The sequence below is a fragment of the Salvia hispanica genome, chromosome 2 (assembly GCF_023119035.1).
Source record: "Salvia hispanica cultivar TCC Black 2014 chromosome 2, UniMelb_Shisp_WGS_1.0, whole genome shotgun sequence".
Taxonomy (NCBI): domain Eukaryota; kingdom Viridiplantae; phylum Streptophyta; class Magnoliopsida; order Lamiales; family Lamiaceae; genus Salvia; species Salvia hispanica.
The window spans coordinates 14,857,046-14,875,464 of record NC_062966.1 but is presented as its reverse complement, the minus strand read 5'-3'; the positions used below and the strand labels follow the sequence as shown (position 1 = coordinate 14,875,464).

The following is an 18,419-nucleotide window of genomic DNA, read 5'->3' as shown; positions in this document are numbered from 1 at the left end:
TTGAATTATTTCTCTTTTTTTTTTTGGTGAAATGTAATGCGTTTAATCCATTTGACGTTATTCATGCTTCTACTTTATTCTTTTCTAACTATTTATTTATTTTACTTAATTTATTACTATCATTTTAAATTTCATGTAAAAGAACCACCAACTATAGTATAACAGACTAAAGTAGAACTTATCTTAATTACCCATGTATAGTTGATAGGAGTAATAAAAAACTAGAGAATGATTATTGGCGTTCACGATGATGTAGTACATGAACGATTACATGAAACCATAAAATGTACGTGTTCACTTTTGGGGCACACACACGCATACAATAAAATGCATTGGAAGGAGAAATTAGGATAATCTGGAGATATAATTTGATCACATTTGAAAATTTATGTTGGAACTTGAATGTGCAATGGTAAAAAAGCCCAGCTCATGACTTTATCAATTATCACCCCTACAAGGGTATACTAGTCTTAAAAAAATTAGTACTTTTAAGATGAACTGATTTCAAGTAAATCAGCATTAAATGTACAGATTTTTATTAATATTTTAATTTTATGGCTAGCCACATTATGGCCATTTAGCATCACTCAAATTGCTATGCCCTTTTTCTCTAAACTAGCAAAAGTAGTTATCAACTTACCAAAATAGGAGAGTAGAGTAGAAAGACGAACGAAACTGAAATTTCCTCAAATTTTGATATTGCACTTTTAGATAAAGAACGAACCGGCCTAAAAAATTGGGAATTTTCAAAAATAAAATCGAATAGGAGTACGATCTAGCATAAGAGTAAGGTTGTTACAAATGCAAAATTATACTACTACTAGCATTTCTCTTTCACCACTGTAATTGAGTCATATATTTCCTTTTTACCCTTCTTGAATTATTTCTCTTTTTTTTTTTGGTGAAATGTAATGCGTTTAATCCATTTGACGTTATTCATGCTTCTACTTTATTCTTTTCTAACTATTTATTTATTTTACTTAATTTATTACTATCATTTTAAATTTCATGTAAAAGAACCACCAACTATAGTATAACAGACTAAAGTAGAACTTATCTTAATTACCCATGTATAGTTGATAGGAGTAATAAAAAACTAGAGAATGATTATTGGCGTTCACGATGATGTAGTACATGAACGATTACATGAAACCATAAAATGTACGTGTTCACTTTTGGGGCACACACACGCATACAATAAAATGCATTGGAAGGAGAAATTAGGATAATCTGGAGATATAATTTGATCACATTTGAAAATTTATGTTGGAACTTGAATGTGCAATGGTAAAAAAGCCCAGCTCATGACTTTATCAATTATCACCCCTATTTCTTCTTCTTTTATTGTTTCACTGTTTTTCATGAGTTGCGGATCTAAAAAAATCTAAGTCGATAACTTAAAATAGTTGAATTACAGGATCCATTAGAATATGACAATATGTAAACATCAGACTAACAATTCGGCAAGTTTTTGTTATTTATGATAAATTCAAAGTATTTGGGCAATATATATTTAGTAGGCAGTAACTGTAACGCATTCAGAAAGAGAGTAAAACAGCTGGCCAACCAGCATCACTGCTGCGCTGGCTAATGGAAAAAGAAAAATCTACCTTTTATTTTTTTACTACCCATAAAAAAACATGTTTGTGGACCGTGCATCTAGATATTGGTCACTCAGATAATTCTAGCATTGTGATAAGGAGATAATTGTCAGACAAAATTATTGAATGTCAAAACAGTAATTATCTAACGCTCTATCTTGATTTTGTTGTCAGACCTCTCGTGCTACTGTCGAATTAATTTTAAACTTTGTGTCTATTGATTTTGAACCATGAATGTTTGGTGCCACACTAAAAATGCTTTTATTGAAGAATTGAACGAGTCCCTAATGGAGCACTCTGAGGTCGTCATGTTTGGTAGAGGCCACTATCAATCATACTCCATTTTAAATATTTTTTCATCAAACAAGAAGACCTGGCTGAAATCCTGGAACAGTTGAAACAACAATAAATTATAAATAGATTGAAAAATAATCACATTCCTAAATAACAGAATCTAAATGGTTTATTTGGGAATAGTGGATATTATTTTTTGGATGCCGGTTTTATTTTATGGGTTAAATTAGGATGCATACAGAATTACATGTCTGACTACTCAATATAAATGAAAATGTACCAACAAGTCTACACACACTATAGTAACCAAAAAAATAACAATACTAATACAGTGAATTTTTTAGAGAGAGAGAGAGAGAGAAGTAGTGATGATGAAAGAGGAGGGGAAGTTGAATGGTAATGGTGCTCCGGCGGCTCACTTTGTGCTGATACATGGGATCGGCGGCGGCGCGTGGTGTTGGTACAAAATGAAGTGCCTTATGGAGAATTGTGGATACAAGGTGACATGCCTTGACCTGAAAGGCGCCGGCATGGACCAAACTGACCCAAACGCCGTCGTTTCGTTTGAAGACTACAATCAGCCACTCCTTGATTTCCTCTCCTCCTTGCACGACCACCAACAGGTGTTTGTCAATTGAACGAGTCCCTAATGGAGCACTCTGAGGTCGTCATGTTTGGTAGAGGCCACTATCAATCATACTCCATTTTAAATATTTTTTCATCAAACAAGAAGACCTGGCTGAAATCCTGGAACAGTTGAAACAACAATAAATTATAAATAGATTGAAAAATAATCACATTCCTAAATAACAGAATCTAAATGGTTTATTTGGGAATAGTGGATATTATTTTTTGGATGCCGGTTTTATTTTATGGGTTAAATTAGGATGCATACAGAATTACATGTCTGACTACTCAATATAAATGAAAATGTACCAACAAGTCTACACACACTATAGTAACCAAAAAAATAACAATACTAATACAGTGAATTTTTTTTAGAGAGAGAGAGAGAGAGAGAAGTAGTGATGATGAAAGAGGAGGGGAAGTTGAATGGTAATGGTGCTCCGGCGGCTCACTTTGTGCTGATACATGGGATCGGCGGCGGCGCGTGGTGTTGGTACAAAATGAAGTGCCTTATGGAGAATTGTGGATACAAGGTGACATGCCTTGACCTGAAAGGCGCCGGCATGGACCAAACTGACCCAAACGCCGTCGTTTCGTTTGAAGACTACAATCAGCCACTCCTTGATTTCCTCTCCTCCTTGCACGACCACCAACAGGTGTTTGTCAATTGACACACGTGTCATCATATAAATCAATCATGGATCATGTTTGATGGTGCAGGTGATTTTGGTGGGGCATAGTGCAGGGGGGCTGAGTTTGAGTGATGCTATTCATAGGTATGGAAAGAAGAAGATCAGGCTTGCTATTTTCATTGCTGCTACCATGTTGAAATCAGGCTATCTCACCAACCAAGATCTTAAACACGTAACTACTCCTACTATTTTTTTTATTTACTCCTTTTAATTTCCATATGTATGCATGCTTGGCAGCTACTAGCATTTTAGTACTCGCCAAAAAACCACCATCTCTACACCATATAATATCCCAATAAAAGTAAAAGTGAGTATATGGAGTAGTAATTCTCATTTATATATTACTATATCATTCATTTATTAAAAATGAATGAAGATACTAGTACTAGTTTTTTATAAGATGATATATTTAACTATGGATGAAATGAATATTAGAACGAAGTTTACTTATATAATTGTCTTGATTGTTGGTTTTAAAAAAATGTCTTCAACGTCATAACATGGAAATGCAGTTTTCATTGTTCGACTATTTTATTGCCTCAATAGATCTGGAGTACTAGTAGTCTATGCTAGTATCTTTTTTTTAGTAAAGAGTATTTAATTAGCATTTCGATAGACTAATTGATAGGGTTGTTGAAAATAAAATTAATTTCTCCTCAATGCTACTATTTCCTCTGTAAGATCTTAAAGGGCACTAATAATGATACTAAATGAGAATTGAACAAAGTGGTAGTAATAACAAATTCAATTCCAGTTAATCTTGTTACTGTGAGACGCAATAGATTAAGTGGATTTTCCTATTCTTTTACTTTTATCCTTTTGTCTATTTAAAGATGAACCGGTAAGTATGAAATACATATACTATATGTAAAACATCATACTATTATTTTTCAGAAACATTTCCGACGTTCAATCATATTTTAAAGGATAAAAAACTATTTTGATGCATACCGAGTTTGGGCTTATTAATTTGGTATCGGAATTATTGTCAAAGTTTGGTTGTGATTGATATTACCATATCAATTTTATTAAGTTGAAAAGGAATACCAAATTATTTCAAAGTTGGGTTTAAATTGGATGGTTCAAAAGATATGACAACTGTCACAAAATTCAGGTCTTTGTCTGAGTCCAATCCATCCATCGCATATCTTTCGAACCATTGCACATGTTGTGTAACTTTAGCAATCTCAATGGGACCGACCTTCATATCATATAAATGTGATTACATAAATGCTTTATTCCTTTAGCCCTCATCCTACATCCTTATTTCTTGGAATTTTTTAATTTTTTGCATATGATCGAGAATTCGACATAATGTCACCAAATTCTAACATGGAATAGACAATAAAATACATGAGATAGGAACGAGTTTTATTATCTCAAACAAGGGTTCTCATTACCAAGCTAATTAATTCATACTGTATTTTTTTCTATACTGAATTTTCGATCATATCAATCTTTAAAAATGCTCCAAAGCTCGGGATACTTATTCCCTATATTTATTGATGGACCACTTTGGATGAAAACAGATGTCAAGTCAGGGGCATATTGTTTTGATAATTATTTTCATTTAATTCTAGTAATAATTTCTAAGATTGCAGGGAAGCATCAAAAGATGAATGGTTGATTGATTTCCACTAAATTTGAGAATTGTGAAAAGTGGGAAAGCAAAGAATCGTTGAGTCATGTTGATAGTGAAAAAGACTCACTAAAATAAAGTAGGCTTGCAATTTTTCCCCCAAATCTTAATAATTTAGGACTTTTCAAGAATGGACACGTGAATAATTTAAACTTTTAAGTTTAAGGATCGACTAATATATGGGGCAACATAAGCGTGATTATTAAAAATGTAAGACACAGTTGCATTATAGGAGTACTAAAATTTGTTAAAGTTGATTGATGTTTTATTTGGAAATTAGGAATGGTCACATTAGCATAATCTTTATTTTTATGCTGTGCATAAATAACAGGGAGTGCCAGACTTATCAGGATTTGGAGAATTGAATGAAGTATATGATATTGGGTTTGGATTAGGAGCAGATAATCCTCCAACGACAACACTTATTAAAAGGGAATTCCAGCGCAAGATCATTTACAACCTATCCCCTCACGAGGTATGTGTGTTGGCCTAATGGTAGAGTGATTAATTTTGAGGCCAAATGCTAAAGTTGGATTCGAGTCCATAGTGACACGACCTTTAAATTTTTTTATTTAATTATTAAAAAAAGTAAATGCTTCTAATATACTACTACTAGTACTTTTTCATTATGAAAGAAGAGTATGTTTGATTTCAATTTATTTGGATTCAGGATGCGACTTTAGCAGAGATGCTGCTAAGGCCGGGGCCGGTTCAGGCCTTAGTAACGGCTAAATTTCCATTAGCTGAGAAGGATGAAGATGAGGTGCCGAGAATCTACATCAAAACGACGCAGGATAATGTAATAAAAGCAGAGCAACAAGAGGCCATGATCAGCAAATGGCCGCCTCAACATGTGTATGTTTTGGAGAGTGATCACAGCCCTTTCTTCTCTGCTCCCTTCTTGTTGTTTGGCCTCTTAGTCAAGGCTGCTGTTTCCTTTGGATATTGATTCATGCAACCACAACTACTCCATATGTTCATCACAACCACAATATTTATTTTTTAGTATATCTATTAAAATGTGAAGTCTAGAGATGCTTTAATAGTTCAATTGGAGGGAACAAATCCATGCACAATTGGAATCTGTGGATAGTTTTAATTGAACATGAATAAACAGTCTTGTGTGAATAAACAGTCTTGTGTGAAATGTTATCTATCTATTTATGGATGTTTATGTTTATGTTTTTTTTTTCTTTGAGTTACAACTCAAACATCTTCACATTTATGCACATTAGATGATTCAAACTCTCGCCCTACTAATTGGAGGTGAAACGTCTTACCAACTAACCATTTTTTAAGACAATTTGCATTAGTGATATACTCCTAATACGCTTTCCGTCCCACTCAAAATGTCACATTTTTCTTTTTTCGGGATGTCCTATTCAAAATTACATAGTATTTTTAAAATGAAAACACCACTATCTCCATTTTATTATCTCACCACTTAACACATTAAGCTTGCATACAATCTTCTGGCAAAAAAAAATGTTTCACTTTGAAGAGTGTATATAATTTAAGGACAAAAATGTAGTAATATAATGTAACTAATGTTGGCTTACGAGCAAGTCCACAGCAAGATGTCCTTCCTTATCACATTCTCTTTCGTTTACACTATTTATTTAGGGTGGGGATCCTCAGCTATGCATTTTTGCACAGCAGTCCCTGCTGTTACTCACGAACCTATAAAATTACATATTTATTTGATTTATTTTATTAAATTTATTTAATTATTTTATATTCTTGTGAGGAACACCAGAGGCTACGGTCCAAAGATGCAGCAGAGGATTTTCACCCATTTATTTATGAGTCACAAACTTTTTTTTCTTCATCACGCCCTTATATTTAATTTCCTTTATCATTATTCATAAGTCTTCAAATTTTATGACTTCATGCTAATTTGATAATAATTGTGGTATTTATTCATATATCCTAATCCTAATTATATTAATATGTGAAAATTTTAAAAATACATACTATTTTATTAAAATAGTTGAAATTACATAATTGAAACAAAGAAAAACTACTATAATTCTAAAAAACAACTTGAAAGATGCTCGAGACCTTGCATAGATTGTTGGTGCTTGACATTTTTTAGTGTAGTACAAATTTACAAAGTGTTCTCATTGTTTTTCCATTATCTGTTGCACTGCTTGTGTGGTTAATGCATTTTTTCTTTGTCTTGCGGTTTGTCACATTTTGTACAATCGGCTATATTAGCGTTCACAAAAATTCTAGTCCGAAAAAAATGACAATTAAAATTTTTATCAAATAAACAAATAAAATTTTGCCTAAAAAGGTCGAGACACGCGCCTAGCACGCAAGGGCGGTCGCAGAAAATTATTATAGTAAGGCCTATATATTCTAATTTTGTATGAGATAATATATTTCCTATATTTTATTGTTTTGATAGGGACTTTTGCACTTCATTTTACATAAAATACCAATAAAATCATAATGTTAAATAACTAAAATTATAAAAAAATTAACTTGGGAAGGGCTTAAGCCCCTCCCTAATCACATGTGTGTCCGCCCATGCTAGCACGGTTGGCTGGGTCACATGTAAGCAGCATGCCCGTTGTTGTTGTTGTCGTCGTCATGCAACTCTAATCCCCGTCTCTTACCATAACTTTGGTGATATTATCCATGGCAGGAGCTGAGCCTGCTTATAAGAGTATCTCCAATGGCGGCTAGCGGATCGGCTAGCCTATCCGCTAGCCTCCACTGGGACCGGCCAGCGCGATTTCGGCTAGCCGATTGGCTAACACACGCCGATTCACACGACCGGCTAGCCAATCGGCTAGCCTCTATTGTAGCCTCCAAATCAGCTAGCGGTTTTTTTATATTTTTTTAATATTTTTTTTTAGATTTTTAATTAATTATGTAATTTTTTTTGTCTTTTAATTAATTACGTAATTTTTTTTGTATTTTAATTAATTATGTAATTTTTTTGTATTTTAATTAATTATGTAATTTTTTTAGGACGTAGTATTTTTTTTTAATTTACATAAAATGATTGCATTTTTCCGTATTTGTGTTGTAAACCGTATTTGCGTGAATGTAATTTTATGCACGGTGATAGATTTTTTTTTAAATTATGTATTTTTTTTAGTAATTTTTTTAATTTTAAATAAAATTATCGCATTTTCCCGTATCTGTGTCGTAAATTTAATTCCGTAATTTGCGTGATTGTAATTTATTATTTTTTATAATTTGGCTGGCCTATGACTGATCTATTTCTTGTCCTGATGATGTGGCAGGAGGGGTTTCTTGTCCTAATGATGTGGCAGGAGATGCTCTAAGAGGGTGAGACAAATGCCCCTCCTCAAATATTTTAAACTATAGTACTCCCTCCGTGCCATAGTAATAGAGTCATTTTGCCATTTTGGTATGTTCCGTAGTAATAAAGTCATTTCCCTTTTTAGTTAAAGTCAACACATTTTTCCACACCTACTTTAGAGCATCCGCAACGGTGCTCAAAACGCTGTCCGTCCGTCCGTGCCAGCGGCAAGGACGACCTCGTCCGCCGCTGTGAGTTGTCCGTCCGTGCCTGCGGCACGACGCTGCTCTTAGCTAAGAGCACGTCCGTGCCCAGCCCTACTTGGCGTCTTCTTATTGGCCAACGGCATAGCCGTTGGCATATTCAATTTTTTATTTTTTTTAAATTTGAAATTTATTTTAAAAAATATTTTTAAATAAAAAAAAATATTTTCCCACTTCCCCAAAAATTATATCCGTTTTTTATCCACTTTTAATTTATTTTTCAATTTTTTTCCCCAAAATTCACATTTTCATCTATAAATACCCCCACTTCAAACAAAAAAAAAAAATCACATTCTCATCTATTCTATCATCTACATTCTCTCATCTTTTTCTCATATTCTCTCATCTAAATTCCCACCACACTACACAATGTCCGGCTCCGGCGATCATCCCTTCGGCAATCGCGGTTGGAACCACGATTGGTTCGACTCCGACTCATTCCCTAGTCCGAAAACGCAATTTATGGCCCCTCCTCAAACCCAAGGTTCACAAGCTCCGGGTGGCTACCGTCCTTACCCGGTGCACGACCAAATGCCTCCGAGTTCGGGTGGGCACCCGAACCCGGATCGGGAGGGAGCAGCAGCTCTACTCCTACTCCTACTTCTATTCCTACTCCTACTCATCCTGTTCGTGGCACCCGCACCCCGTACACTCCGGGTGAGATGATGGCGATGTTCAAAGCCTACTTGGCAGTCTCCGAAGATCCGGAGACTGACACGAACCAAACCGGAGAAACGTATTGGTAGCGCATTACTCGTCTTTACAATGAAACCCGGCCGGGGGAACCATCTATCGCAATGATAGTATGGTGCGCAATTGCCTCTTCAGATGCAACGAGACAATCGGTAAGTTCCAGGGGTATTACCTCCAGGAAGAGCGGTCGGCGGGGAGCGGCACGAGCGAGCTCGACATCATCATCTGCCGCCTTGGCGACCTACCAACGCATGGAGTTCAAAGCGTTCAAGTACCTCGATTGTTGGCAGGAGGGGCGCCTACATCCGAAGTATAAGGGCGGCGTAGTAGCATCCTCCTCCAGCTCCTCCAGCAAATGGTCGAGGTCGGTAGCCCTATCCGACGGCGCCTCCGATGATGTGGCTACCCAGCTTGTCGCGTCTCGACTCCATCCGCCCCCGCCCCCGCTCCCTTTGTGCCTCCTCCACCCCCGAACAACACGTTGTGGACCCTCTTGGGTCAACTCTAATTGAACGATACGTCTAAGATGACTCCGGATCAACTTGCAACACATGAGCAAATGATCCGGGGTCTCAAGAGGCAATTGGGGATAGATGACTAGTCTTCCACGTGTGTAATTTTTAATTTGTAGGATTTTAATTATGTATTTTTTTATTTTCTAGGATTTTAATTATGTATTTTTATTTTTTAAGATTTTAATTATGTAATTTTTATTTTTTTAGGATTTTAATTATATAATTTTAAAATTTTAATGCATTTTAATATTGTTGAAATGTTTTTATTTAAATTGAATAATAGAATGGTGGGATCCTTGAGCTTTTCCTTAGCTAAGAGTACGAATGTGGGTGTTGTGCTCTTAGCTAAGGACAAAGAGTAAAAGTGGGTCCGGGTCCACTTTCGTGCTCTTAGCTAAGAGCACAGATGAGGATGCTCTTACACTCTCTTACTTTTCTCTCTCTCTTCATCTCTCTACCTTTTTCATTTTCCACTTTATTCTCACTTTACTTAACTCATTTAACACAATTTTTCTTAATTTCCGTGCCGAAAAGAAACGCTTCCATTACTATGGAATGGAGGGAGTACTATTCTATTGTCCAATTTTGAAAAAAATTTAAAGTTCCTTATATTTGTCTATTCTCTAATACTTAAATTTTTTGCACATATAATTTTACCCCCTTTCATTTATAATCCTAGCTCCGCCCTTAGCCCATGGTAGGAGGCTAGGAGCTGATAATTGTGATAGTTTTATGACTTCATTCTAGTGGATAATTATGGACTTCTCTTTGCGGAAATGAATTATTAGTTCACATTTGGGTATTTTCATGTGTTTCTTAGTTTTTGGATTGTTGTCATGTCATATTCAATCTAATTTTAGAGTTTCAAATCTTTCATATGTGAAGATGTATGGTATTGTGTCCTTTATACCTAAATTTCAGAAAATAGAGGGCCATTTGTCCAAATTGAAATACAAGAAGAAGAGACGATATAAGTAAAAATGGAATGGTGTACAACTTTTTGTCGATAGCTTTTAAATTTTAAATCCATAACGTTAAAGGCGGGAAACATGGGCCCGTTGGGGGATGGAGTCATTGTCACTTTGTGATGCCATGTGAGCTGTGTCCCATTCATATTTTCCCTCTCATCATTTTCTCCTTGTTTTTGTTTTGCTTCAATTCAACTTCCAACTCTTTCCCTCCTTTACCTCCCCCTAAAATTCTACTCAAATCTCAGGTTTTCTCCATTCATTTTACAAGTGAGTTTCGACGCCACACCATTTTCTCCTGCTTTTCTTCACTCAACTGTGTTTCCTCGGTAATTGACTCAACCCTATTCATGAATGTTTGTGAAATTCTGCCTTTTGCACAACTTACGGCACTTACTTGCTGTGCGATTGTGAATTATTTTGTTCATTTGATTCGGAATTTCTTCATATTGTGTTAGGATCTTGTTGCTGTGGTGTTCTATTAACTAGATTAGTAATTCGTAGAAAGAATTATCTATGCCATAATTCAATAGAGTTAATGTAAACTTCAATTTACTAAAGTTGTATGAATCGTGAAGTTATTGAACAGTGTATGAGTTTTGCAATTTGAATTAGCTGAAGATGATTGAGTTTGAAGGCTGAAATAGCTGAGTAATGGTGGGAGAGGATATTCTGAGCTATTGTTGTTATTATACTATCCCCCTTCGGATGTGTTTTTGAATCCTCAATGGATAGGCTACCTTTTTTTCATAAACTTATTGTTATTAGTATCTTGCTTCCTAAAATTTCTTGGTATTCATGAATTTAGAGAAGATAGTGCTCTTAGAACTGTTGCTTTTCAGTTACCAACTGTTTATGTTTTTAAAAGCAGGATAAAAAATGGAGAATGAAGTGAAGTCACCATCATCAATTCGTGTGGAGAATCATGAATGGCTAGCTGAGAATATTAAGGGTAAGATCTAAACTCTGTATGCAGATCTATGCTCATCATGTTCCTAAACATAATGGAATCCTTGAATATCATACTAGGTTTGGATCAGGCTGTCAACGAAATGCAACTTTTGGTTGAGAACCATGCGAATTTTTCTGAGGTCAAGCTTGGAGATGATCAGCTCTTGCAGCCTGAATTAATTGCTTGTGTCAAGGACATCTCCCACAGGCACCACGTGCTTGCTCACCACTACAATGAAATGATGAATTACAAGATAAGTAGCCGATTAAACCATCCTTTTTTAACACCAGACAAGAAACTGGGCATGCAAAACATCGCATCCCAAGTTGTTGGTTCAGATTCATCTTTGAGTTCCGGCGGTGGAATTTCGGACACAACTCCAGTTGAAGGCTCTGATTCTTCACTGCTGTCATCAGATTCTGATTCCGAATCATATAACTCGTCTCCTGTTGCCAAAATGCTGAAACATGAATTTGTGAATGGGGGAACTGAGATTTCAGAAATGGGAGGAATGGTGATGAGGCTTTCTGACTGTGAGAAAGAACTGAAGGCTTCGAAAGAAAAACTTTTTTCTGCAGAAGGAGAAATTGCCAAACTGAGGAGCGAGTTGCTGAAAAATGAAGCATACATTGCTAAAATGGGCAGCATGGAAGCTCAACTTGCGTCAGCAGAGAATCAGCTTAAGTTGCAGGAGGCTGATTTGGACAAGGAGAACAAAAGGTCTCTGATGCTCCAAAACCAGATTGTTGATTTGGAAACCAAACTTGAGTTGGAGAAAGGACAAGTTGAGGAGCTGCAGGAGAGTGTGAAAAAGCACACAGCAAAGCTGTCTGATTGTGATCTTGTGATACAGAAGCTCAATTCTGACCTCCAGGATGCTTCAGGGATTTTTGCTCTGGAGAAATGGCAGCTCGAATCCTCCGTTTCTGAGTTATCTGAACGTCTGACTTTCCATGAGGGAAGATCCAATGAGCTGCAGAAGCAATGTGAATCACTTGAAGCTGAGAGAATTGAGATTGTAGAAAAGCATGAAGCTCTGCAAAAGAGCTTGCAAGATAATCTTGAGTCAGTGAAGATAGAGCTAACCAAGAAAAACTCAGTGGTGGACACTTTGAGTAAGAATCTTGATGAGCTGAACCTAAATTATGGCATTCTGATGGCGGAGAAAGATGGAGTCGATGCAAAGTTGCAGAAACTCAACACTGATATAAGTGCCCGCGATGATCAAATCCAGCGTTTGGACTGCATTCTGGCTGAATTGAAATGCAAAGAAGAGCATCTACGTGCAGAGGCTGATACTGCTAACAAGCGAATATCTGAACAGAAGTCAAGAATTGTTGAGTTAGAGAAGGAGATTGGAATGCAGACAGTACTGATCTCTGAAACGGCTGAGGGAAAAAGAGAGGCTATAAGGCAGCTGTGCTTTTCAATCGATCATTTCAGAAGCGCATATGAAGAAGTGTGTGAGGAATATGCAATTCGCAGGCAGCCTGCAGCTATGGCGCTGTAGTTCTTGTTTCCTTGGGGTGTTCTTTCCGATAGTTATATGAGCCGGTGGTGCAATATGCTTATTGCTTTTTCATGTTATGTTGCAGCATGTTTCTGAATCAATGTCGAGAGTGAAGTAGAAACTATAATCTTGTGTAAAATAGCTGATGCATTTTTCTGTTTGTTAAGCTTATTTATGCACATCTATGATTTTATTCGATTTCTGATGCCTTCTCACTTTTCTGGTTTTATATACTTAGTCCATCCCCAATGAGATAAAACAATAGGATGTCAGCTCAGCTGCAGTCACCTGAACAACCAGAGAGTTTGAGCTTCAGAAACTAGTTTGTGTTTAGTGTTGTCATGTTAGTTGACATCAAACAAGGGTGTTATGATTTTGTGACTTTAGTGTTTGGCTCTTGAAGCCACATCTAGAATAATCAAACAGATAATACTAGTGTTTACCATTGTTTTAACTAAAAAAAGACAATCACCTCAAAAAGCACATAGATAGAGTTATACTAACTATACTTGATAATTATATAAAGCATTTACAATATGGTGAATAGTGGTAATCATGCATCCCTTGGTCAACTGAGATGTTGTATATATAAACCTATAAGTTAGTTGAATCATTGAATGCTAATGGGTGAGTGTGGTTATTGTGTGAGTGCATCCGCATGTGCACAAGCTGTGCCTGCGTAAGGGCCAGCTGAGCCTGCAGGTCGTCGATCTGTTGCTGTAAAGACGAAATTGCCCCCACGCATCCATATACAGGATCCCTCACCCTCGCCTTTGCTTCGTACACCATCGACCTCACTGCGTCGCCTCTTTCATGCTCCTCCAATTCCTACATTTCACTTTTTTCTTTTACTTTAACATAACCAAATCTAAACAGTATTAGTACTAAATACTAATGTATGCTACTATTAAGTAATGCTGTTTTATTATTGATTATTGATTGTTGTAAATTACCTAAGTTGTTTTGGGATTGATTTAGAACAGAGGATGGATTGGTGTTGGGGTATAGTACATTTTAGATAAATATTTGAGTACTAGTACTTAATAATTATTGGTATGGAAGGGCTGTGTTGATATAGTTAGTGTCGGCTTAGTGAATTTGTGCAAGTCATTAACGGAATGCTCCACCATATACTTTTTTCCCCCTGTACCAATCAAATTATAATGTAAAGGTGGCACTTAGCACAAAAAAATCAAAAGGAAAAAAAACGAGGAAAATCAATATTCCCACTGAAATATCTTACTACATTAATTAAAGTTATTTGATATGTTCATATCAGTCGACAACCAATATTACACCCTACTCCTCCACTAGTCAAGACTCAAGATAATACTTCATCCGTCGTTAGAATTTCTCTCATGTAATAAATCATACTCCTAATATTGTAGTACTCCACATTTTAGTGTTATACGGAGTAATAAAATATACTCCGTAATTAAAATAAGTACATGATATTTAAAATAAGATTTGTATTATTGAACGGAGGGAGTATGATATATATTGTAAATGGCATCTACCATATCAAATGCATATATATGAAATCTATCTTGTACTACATCAATATCCTAATTAGTCGAGTTATATAGAATATCAATAATGTTTTTACATAAGGAGCTCACATAAGGTATGTAGTAAAAATGATCATATTGTACAATATTATAATAAAAATTATGAGAATAAACACTTTTATAATAGTAATAGATAAAACATACTCCATATATCATCTTATACTGTTACTCTTAAAATAAATTTATAACAGAAGTACTATAATAGGTAAACCATATTTCTTAATACAAGATTCCTTAACTTTTTATATAGGTATAGATTTATCAACTAGTTGTGTATGTACGTAGCATAGTTTTCTCTGGATGACATTCTATCAAAGTAGCATTTGTAAAATAAAAAAGAAGAAGAAGAATGTATGGAGAGAGTAGAGAGAGAGACCTGGAGTGTTTTGTTGATATTGCTAGCACCAAAGACCTTATGCACGCAGGCGAACTTGTGTGGCTCGTCGGCCGGAAAATAAGGCGCAAAAACGCAATCTTGGGCACATCTTCGCCGAAGGAGCTTGCACGCAGCGCACGGAGACGCCGCACTTCCTCTCCTTTTACTACTATCCTTCATTCCTCTCTCTAAGTCTGTGTGTGCGCGCGTTCAACTCACTACCTACATTTATATATTTATAAACATATGTAGTGAATATATTTCTTTTTATTTCGGTTGGGGCTCATACTTATTTCAACATGCTGGGATTTGTTTTTCTTCTTTTGATCCCCTTTTTCGTACCTCAAATATGTCATTCGTTGAAGAAAACAGGAAGTGTGTGAAAAAGATTTGATGTGAAGAAATTTAAAGGTTGCGATTGGAAGACTTATTTAGGAGACTAATTAATTCATAGAAGATGTAGGAAATCTTACCTTTGGTCCTACCACTACACAGGTTTGGATTTTCATGGGACACCTACAGTTAATAAATCGATAAAATTAAAGGTTTGGTCGGAGATTGTTAAGCCAAATTAGTTCAATTTGATTTAATTCATAATTTTATTGATGTAACTAGTTGATGTTTTTTGCTTTCCATGGCGTCTAATTCTCGACCAAGACTCTCGATTGGAACCCAAATTTAAAGTTTAATGCTAATTGATAGTATTAGATTGGCTTTGTTAGTAAATGGGGCCCCACTAAATCACAAATGGATTTATTCCTAGACCGAATAATTCACCAAAAGATATATAAAAGCAAAAATTTATAGGGCCCATTTTCAACTAACTAATAGAGAAAATCTTATACAGTATTAACAAATTGCATATTGGGGGTTGTGGTGCTGCATCTTTCTGTTCATTTTGTAGAGAACTTCCGAATTTTATTTTGGGCATCTGAACTCTACTAATCACGTACTTGAATATTAGAGCATCTCCAATAGCGGCTAGCCCACCGGCTAGCCGATTCGCGTCGTTAGCCGGTCGGCTAGCTGAACCATTGGAATCGACCAATGCGTTTTCGGCGAGAGAATAGGCAAGCGCACGCCGATTTGTGGGCGCTGACCGATGCGCTGGCCGCCATTGTGGCGTGCCGATCGGCGAGCGATCGGCCAGCGCTATTTTTTGTTTTTTATTTTTTGAATTTTTTTGAAAAACTATATATACACGATTTTAATTTCATTTTCATTTGCACCACTTGTTTTAATGAGTTTTCTCTCTCTCTAAATTTATGTACATGAGCAACATCGAGCGATGGACAACAACAACGAGTCCAGTCCGGCGACGAGCGGAACTCAGACTCTCACGGTACCCGTGGGGTCTGGATGGGGCCAGATAGGCGGGCAGATGGGCGGGTGGGCGGGCAGATGGGCCAAGGGTTTAACATCCCTTGGCAACAGTTGATGGGGATGACGGCGGGAGCGCAAGGGGGGATGCCGGGCAGGGGGCAGGCCAGCGGCGGGCAGGCAACGCCGGGGTGGGGAGGTATGCCCCAGATGCCGCAGCAGATGCTGCAACAGATGATGGGGATGATGCCAGTATGGCAGAGAGGGATGCAGCCCGGTATGCCTCCCAGGATGATGAACGGTCTATCGTCCCTCTCTTGATTTTTAGACGGTTTCGTCTCATACGTCGACCCCAGTGGAGACGCAGTTCACTAGGGATGACCGTTTCTCATTGCATGTGCTGGGGGTCGATATCGGGGAGGTGGACACTGCCGTTCCAGCGGGTCGGGCCGCACCGAAGAAGAAGAAGACCAAGGGGAAGAGCAAGGTGGTCGGCGAGTCGTCGCGGCCGGCTGTTGACGACACCCCATACGGAGGATGAGTACGTCGCCCAGGCCAAGGCATGGTTGTCGGTTTGCGACGATCCGCTGGTTGTTCGTCAACATGTGGGCTAAGATTAGAGCAGCCTACAGGAGGTACTGCCCTCACAGAAAGGACTACAACGGGGAGGGGTGCTGGAAGGGGAGGGAACGCATCGGGGCCGCGGTCGGCCGATTTTCGGGGTTGTACACCAACGCCCTCCGCATGATGACTAGTGGGCGGGGACCGAGGAGGACGTCCGGAGGATAGCGGAGAGTCAGTTCTCCGTGCCGGGGATTTATAAGGAGTTCACCTTACTGGGAATGCTATCCGGTCTTGAAGAACTTCGAGAAGTTCCGGGCGGGGGTCGAAGCTGGGTGGCCGAAGAAGCGAAGCTGTATTCCAGCGATTACAGCGGCAGCAGCGGCGGATCCCACGACCTCCCCCCGGATGCTGAGGAGTTTTCGACCCCTCCATCCTTTTCTCGTCGCCCTCGCCCGGTTGGCCAAAAGCGGGCGCAACGGGCAGCGAGGGGATCTTTCCCCCTATCGCCCCAGGAGGACCTCTCGGCACCCCCCCCACGCGTGTACACCTTATTCTCGCGTCAAAAAATGCGGGAACAGAAGTACAACGTCTTCCAAGAGTGGAGTGCCGCAACTGACCCACGGAGAAGAGGTTTCTTCACTCGATGCTCGAGAGCAAGCAAATGGATTTGGATGCCACGAGGGCACTGATGGGGGGCTCAGACGTGGGCTCAAATGCCACCGATGTGGAGGTCCCGGGTGGCAGCGGCAACGGCGGTGAGGACGACGACGACGGCAACGACGATGAGGAGTAGAGAAAGGCGGGGCTCGTGTGTGGAAGTCCGGTTTTTTTATTATGTATTTTTTTTTATCTATGTATCTTATTTTTTATTTAAATGAAATGAATGCATTTTTCCGTATATGTCTCGTAAATTTAATTCCGTAATTTATCGTAAATATAATTGCGTAAATGTAGTTGTTTTTGAATTATTTTTATTGCGGCTAGCCTGTGGCTGGCCTAAAGCCATTGGAGATTCTCTTAGAATTAGGGGTGTCAATGTACCCCATAATCAGTGGGCTGGTCCGAATAGCCCGTTAAATTTATAGGGTTAGGATTTGAAATTTTTAATCCGATAAAATCAAAACCCAATTAGCCCGCACCCGATTAACCCGCAACACATTAGGGCCAGACCCAAAAACCCGATAAAATTTTTATTATTCTATATTTTTTTACTCCTAATTCAACACTTTATTGATTAATTTTAACTGAAAAAATAAATATATAAAATTATAGAGTAGTGATCAAGGTCTAATTAATTTTAAGTGTATAATTAGAGAATAAATCTCAGCCACTCATTATCTTAATCTAATGACTAAATTAAGTATTCATTTTCTGTGAATAAAAATTGCATGGGGGTAATTTGGGAAATCAACTTTGTTCATATTCTGACATACACATCACATTCATGCATACTCTCTCTCTCTCTACACGAATGAGATGGAGGAACACGAATCAACCTCCTCTCCGGCAACGCCCTCCTCTTGCAGCTGCATCCCCCCTGTCATCTCATCTATGTGGCCC

The 18,419-nt window shown here is 37.8% G+C and overlaps 3 protein-coding genes across 5 annotated transcripts; 2 read left to right on the top strand and 1 right to left on the bottom strand.

Moving 5' to 3' along the window:
• The first annotated feature begins 2,185 nt into the window (after positions 1 to 2,185).
• On the top strand, positions 2,186 to 6,033 carry LOC125205803 (methylesterase 17). 2 transcript variants are annotated; one of them, XM_048104936.1, is made up of 4 exons: positions 2,186 to 2,518; positions 3,243 to 3,386; positions 5,185 to 5,328; positions 5,524 to 6,033. In XM_048104936.1, exons 1-4 carry the CDS (start codon positions 2,264 to 2,266, stop codon positions 5,800 to 5,802), a joined length of 822 nt encoding a protein of 273 aa, XP_047960893.1. In that variant the 5' UTR covers positions 2,186 to 2,263; the 3' UTR covers positions 5,803 to 6,033. The 2 variants fall into 2 exon arrangements, with proteins under 2 accessions (XP_047960893.1, XP_047960892.1); XM_048104935.1 differs by lacking the exon at positions 2,186 to 2,518 and adding an exon at positions 2,868 to 3,178.
• Positions 6,034 to 10,754: 4,721 nt separating this feature from the next.
• LOC125203778 (protein NETWORKED 4B-like) lies at positions 10,755 to 13,229 on the top strand. Its single transcript, XM_048102220.1, has 3 exons — positions 10,755 to 10,898; positions 11,441 to 11,521; positions 11,599 to 13,229. The coding sequence occupies exons 2-3, from the start codon at positions 11,449 to 11,451 to the stop codon at positions 13,029 to 13,031; spliced, it is 1,506 nt and encodes a 501-aa protein (XP_047958177.1). The 5' UTR covers positions 10,755 to 10,898; positions 11,441 to 11,448; the 3' UTR covers positions 13,032 to 13,229.
• A 240-nt stretch (positions 13,230 to 13,469) lies between these two features.
• On the bottom strand, positions 13,470 to 15,309 carry LOC125207894 (LOB domain-containing protein 4-like). 2 transcript variants are annotated; one of them, XM_048107403.1, is made up of 3 exons: positions 15,265 to 15,309; positions 14,976 to 15,197; positions 13,470 to 13,859 (listed from the first exon to the last, which is right to left on the bottom strand). In XM_048107403.1, exons 2-3 carry the CDS (start codon positions 15,153 to 15,155, stop codon positions 13,626 to 13,628), a joined length of 414 nt encoding a protein of 137 aa, XP_047963360.1. In that variant the 5' UTR covers positions 15,156 to 15,197; positions 15,265 to 15,309; the 3' UTR covers positions 13,470 to 13,625. The 2 variants fall into 2 exon arrangements, with proteins under 2 accessions (XP_047963360.1, XP_047963359.1); XM_048107402.1 differs by lacking the exon at positions 15,265 to 15,309 and having other exon boundaries at positions 14,976 to 15,215.
• Positions 15,310 to 18,419: the final 3,110 nt, after the last annotated feature.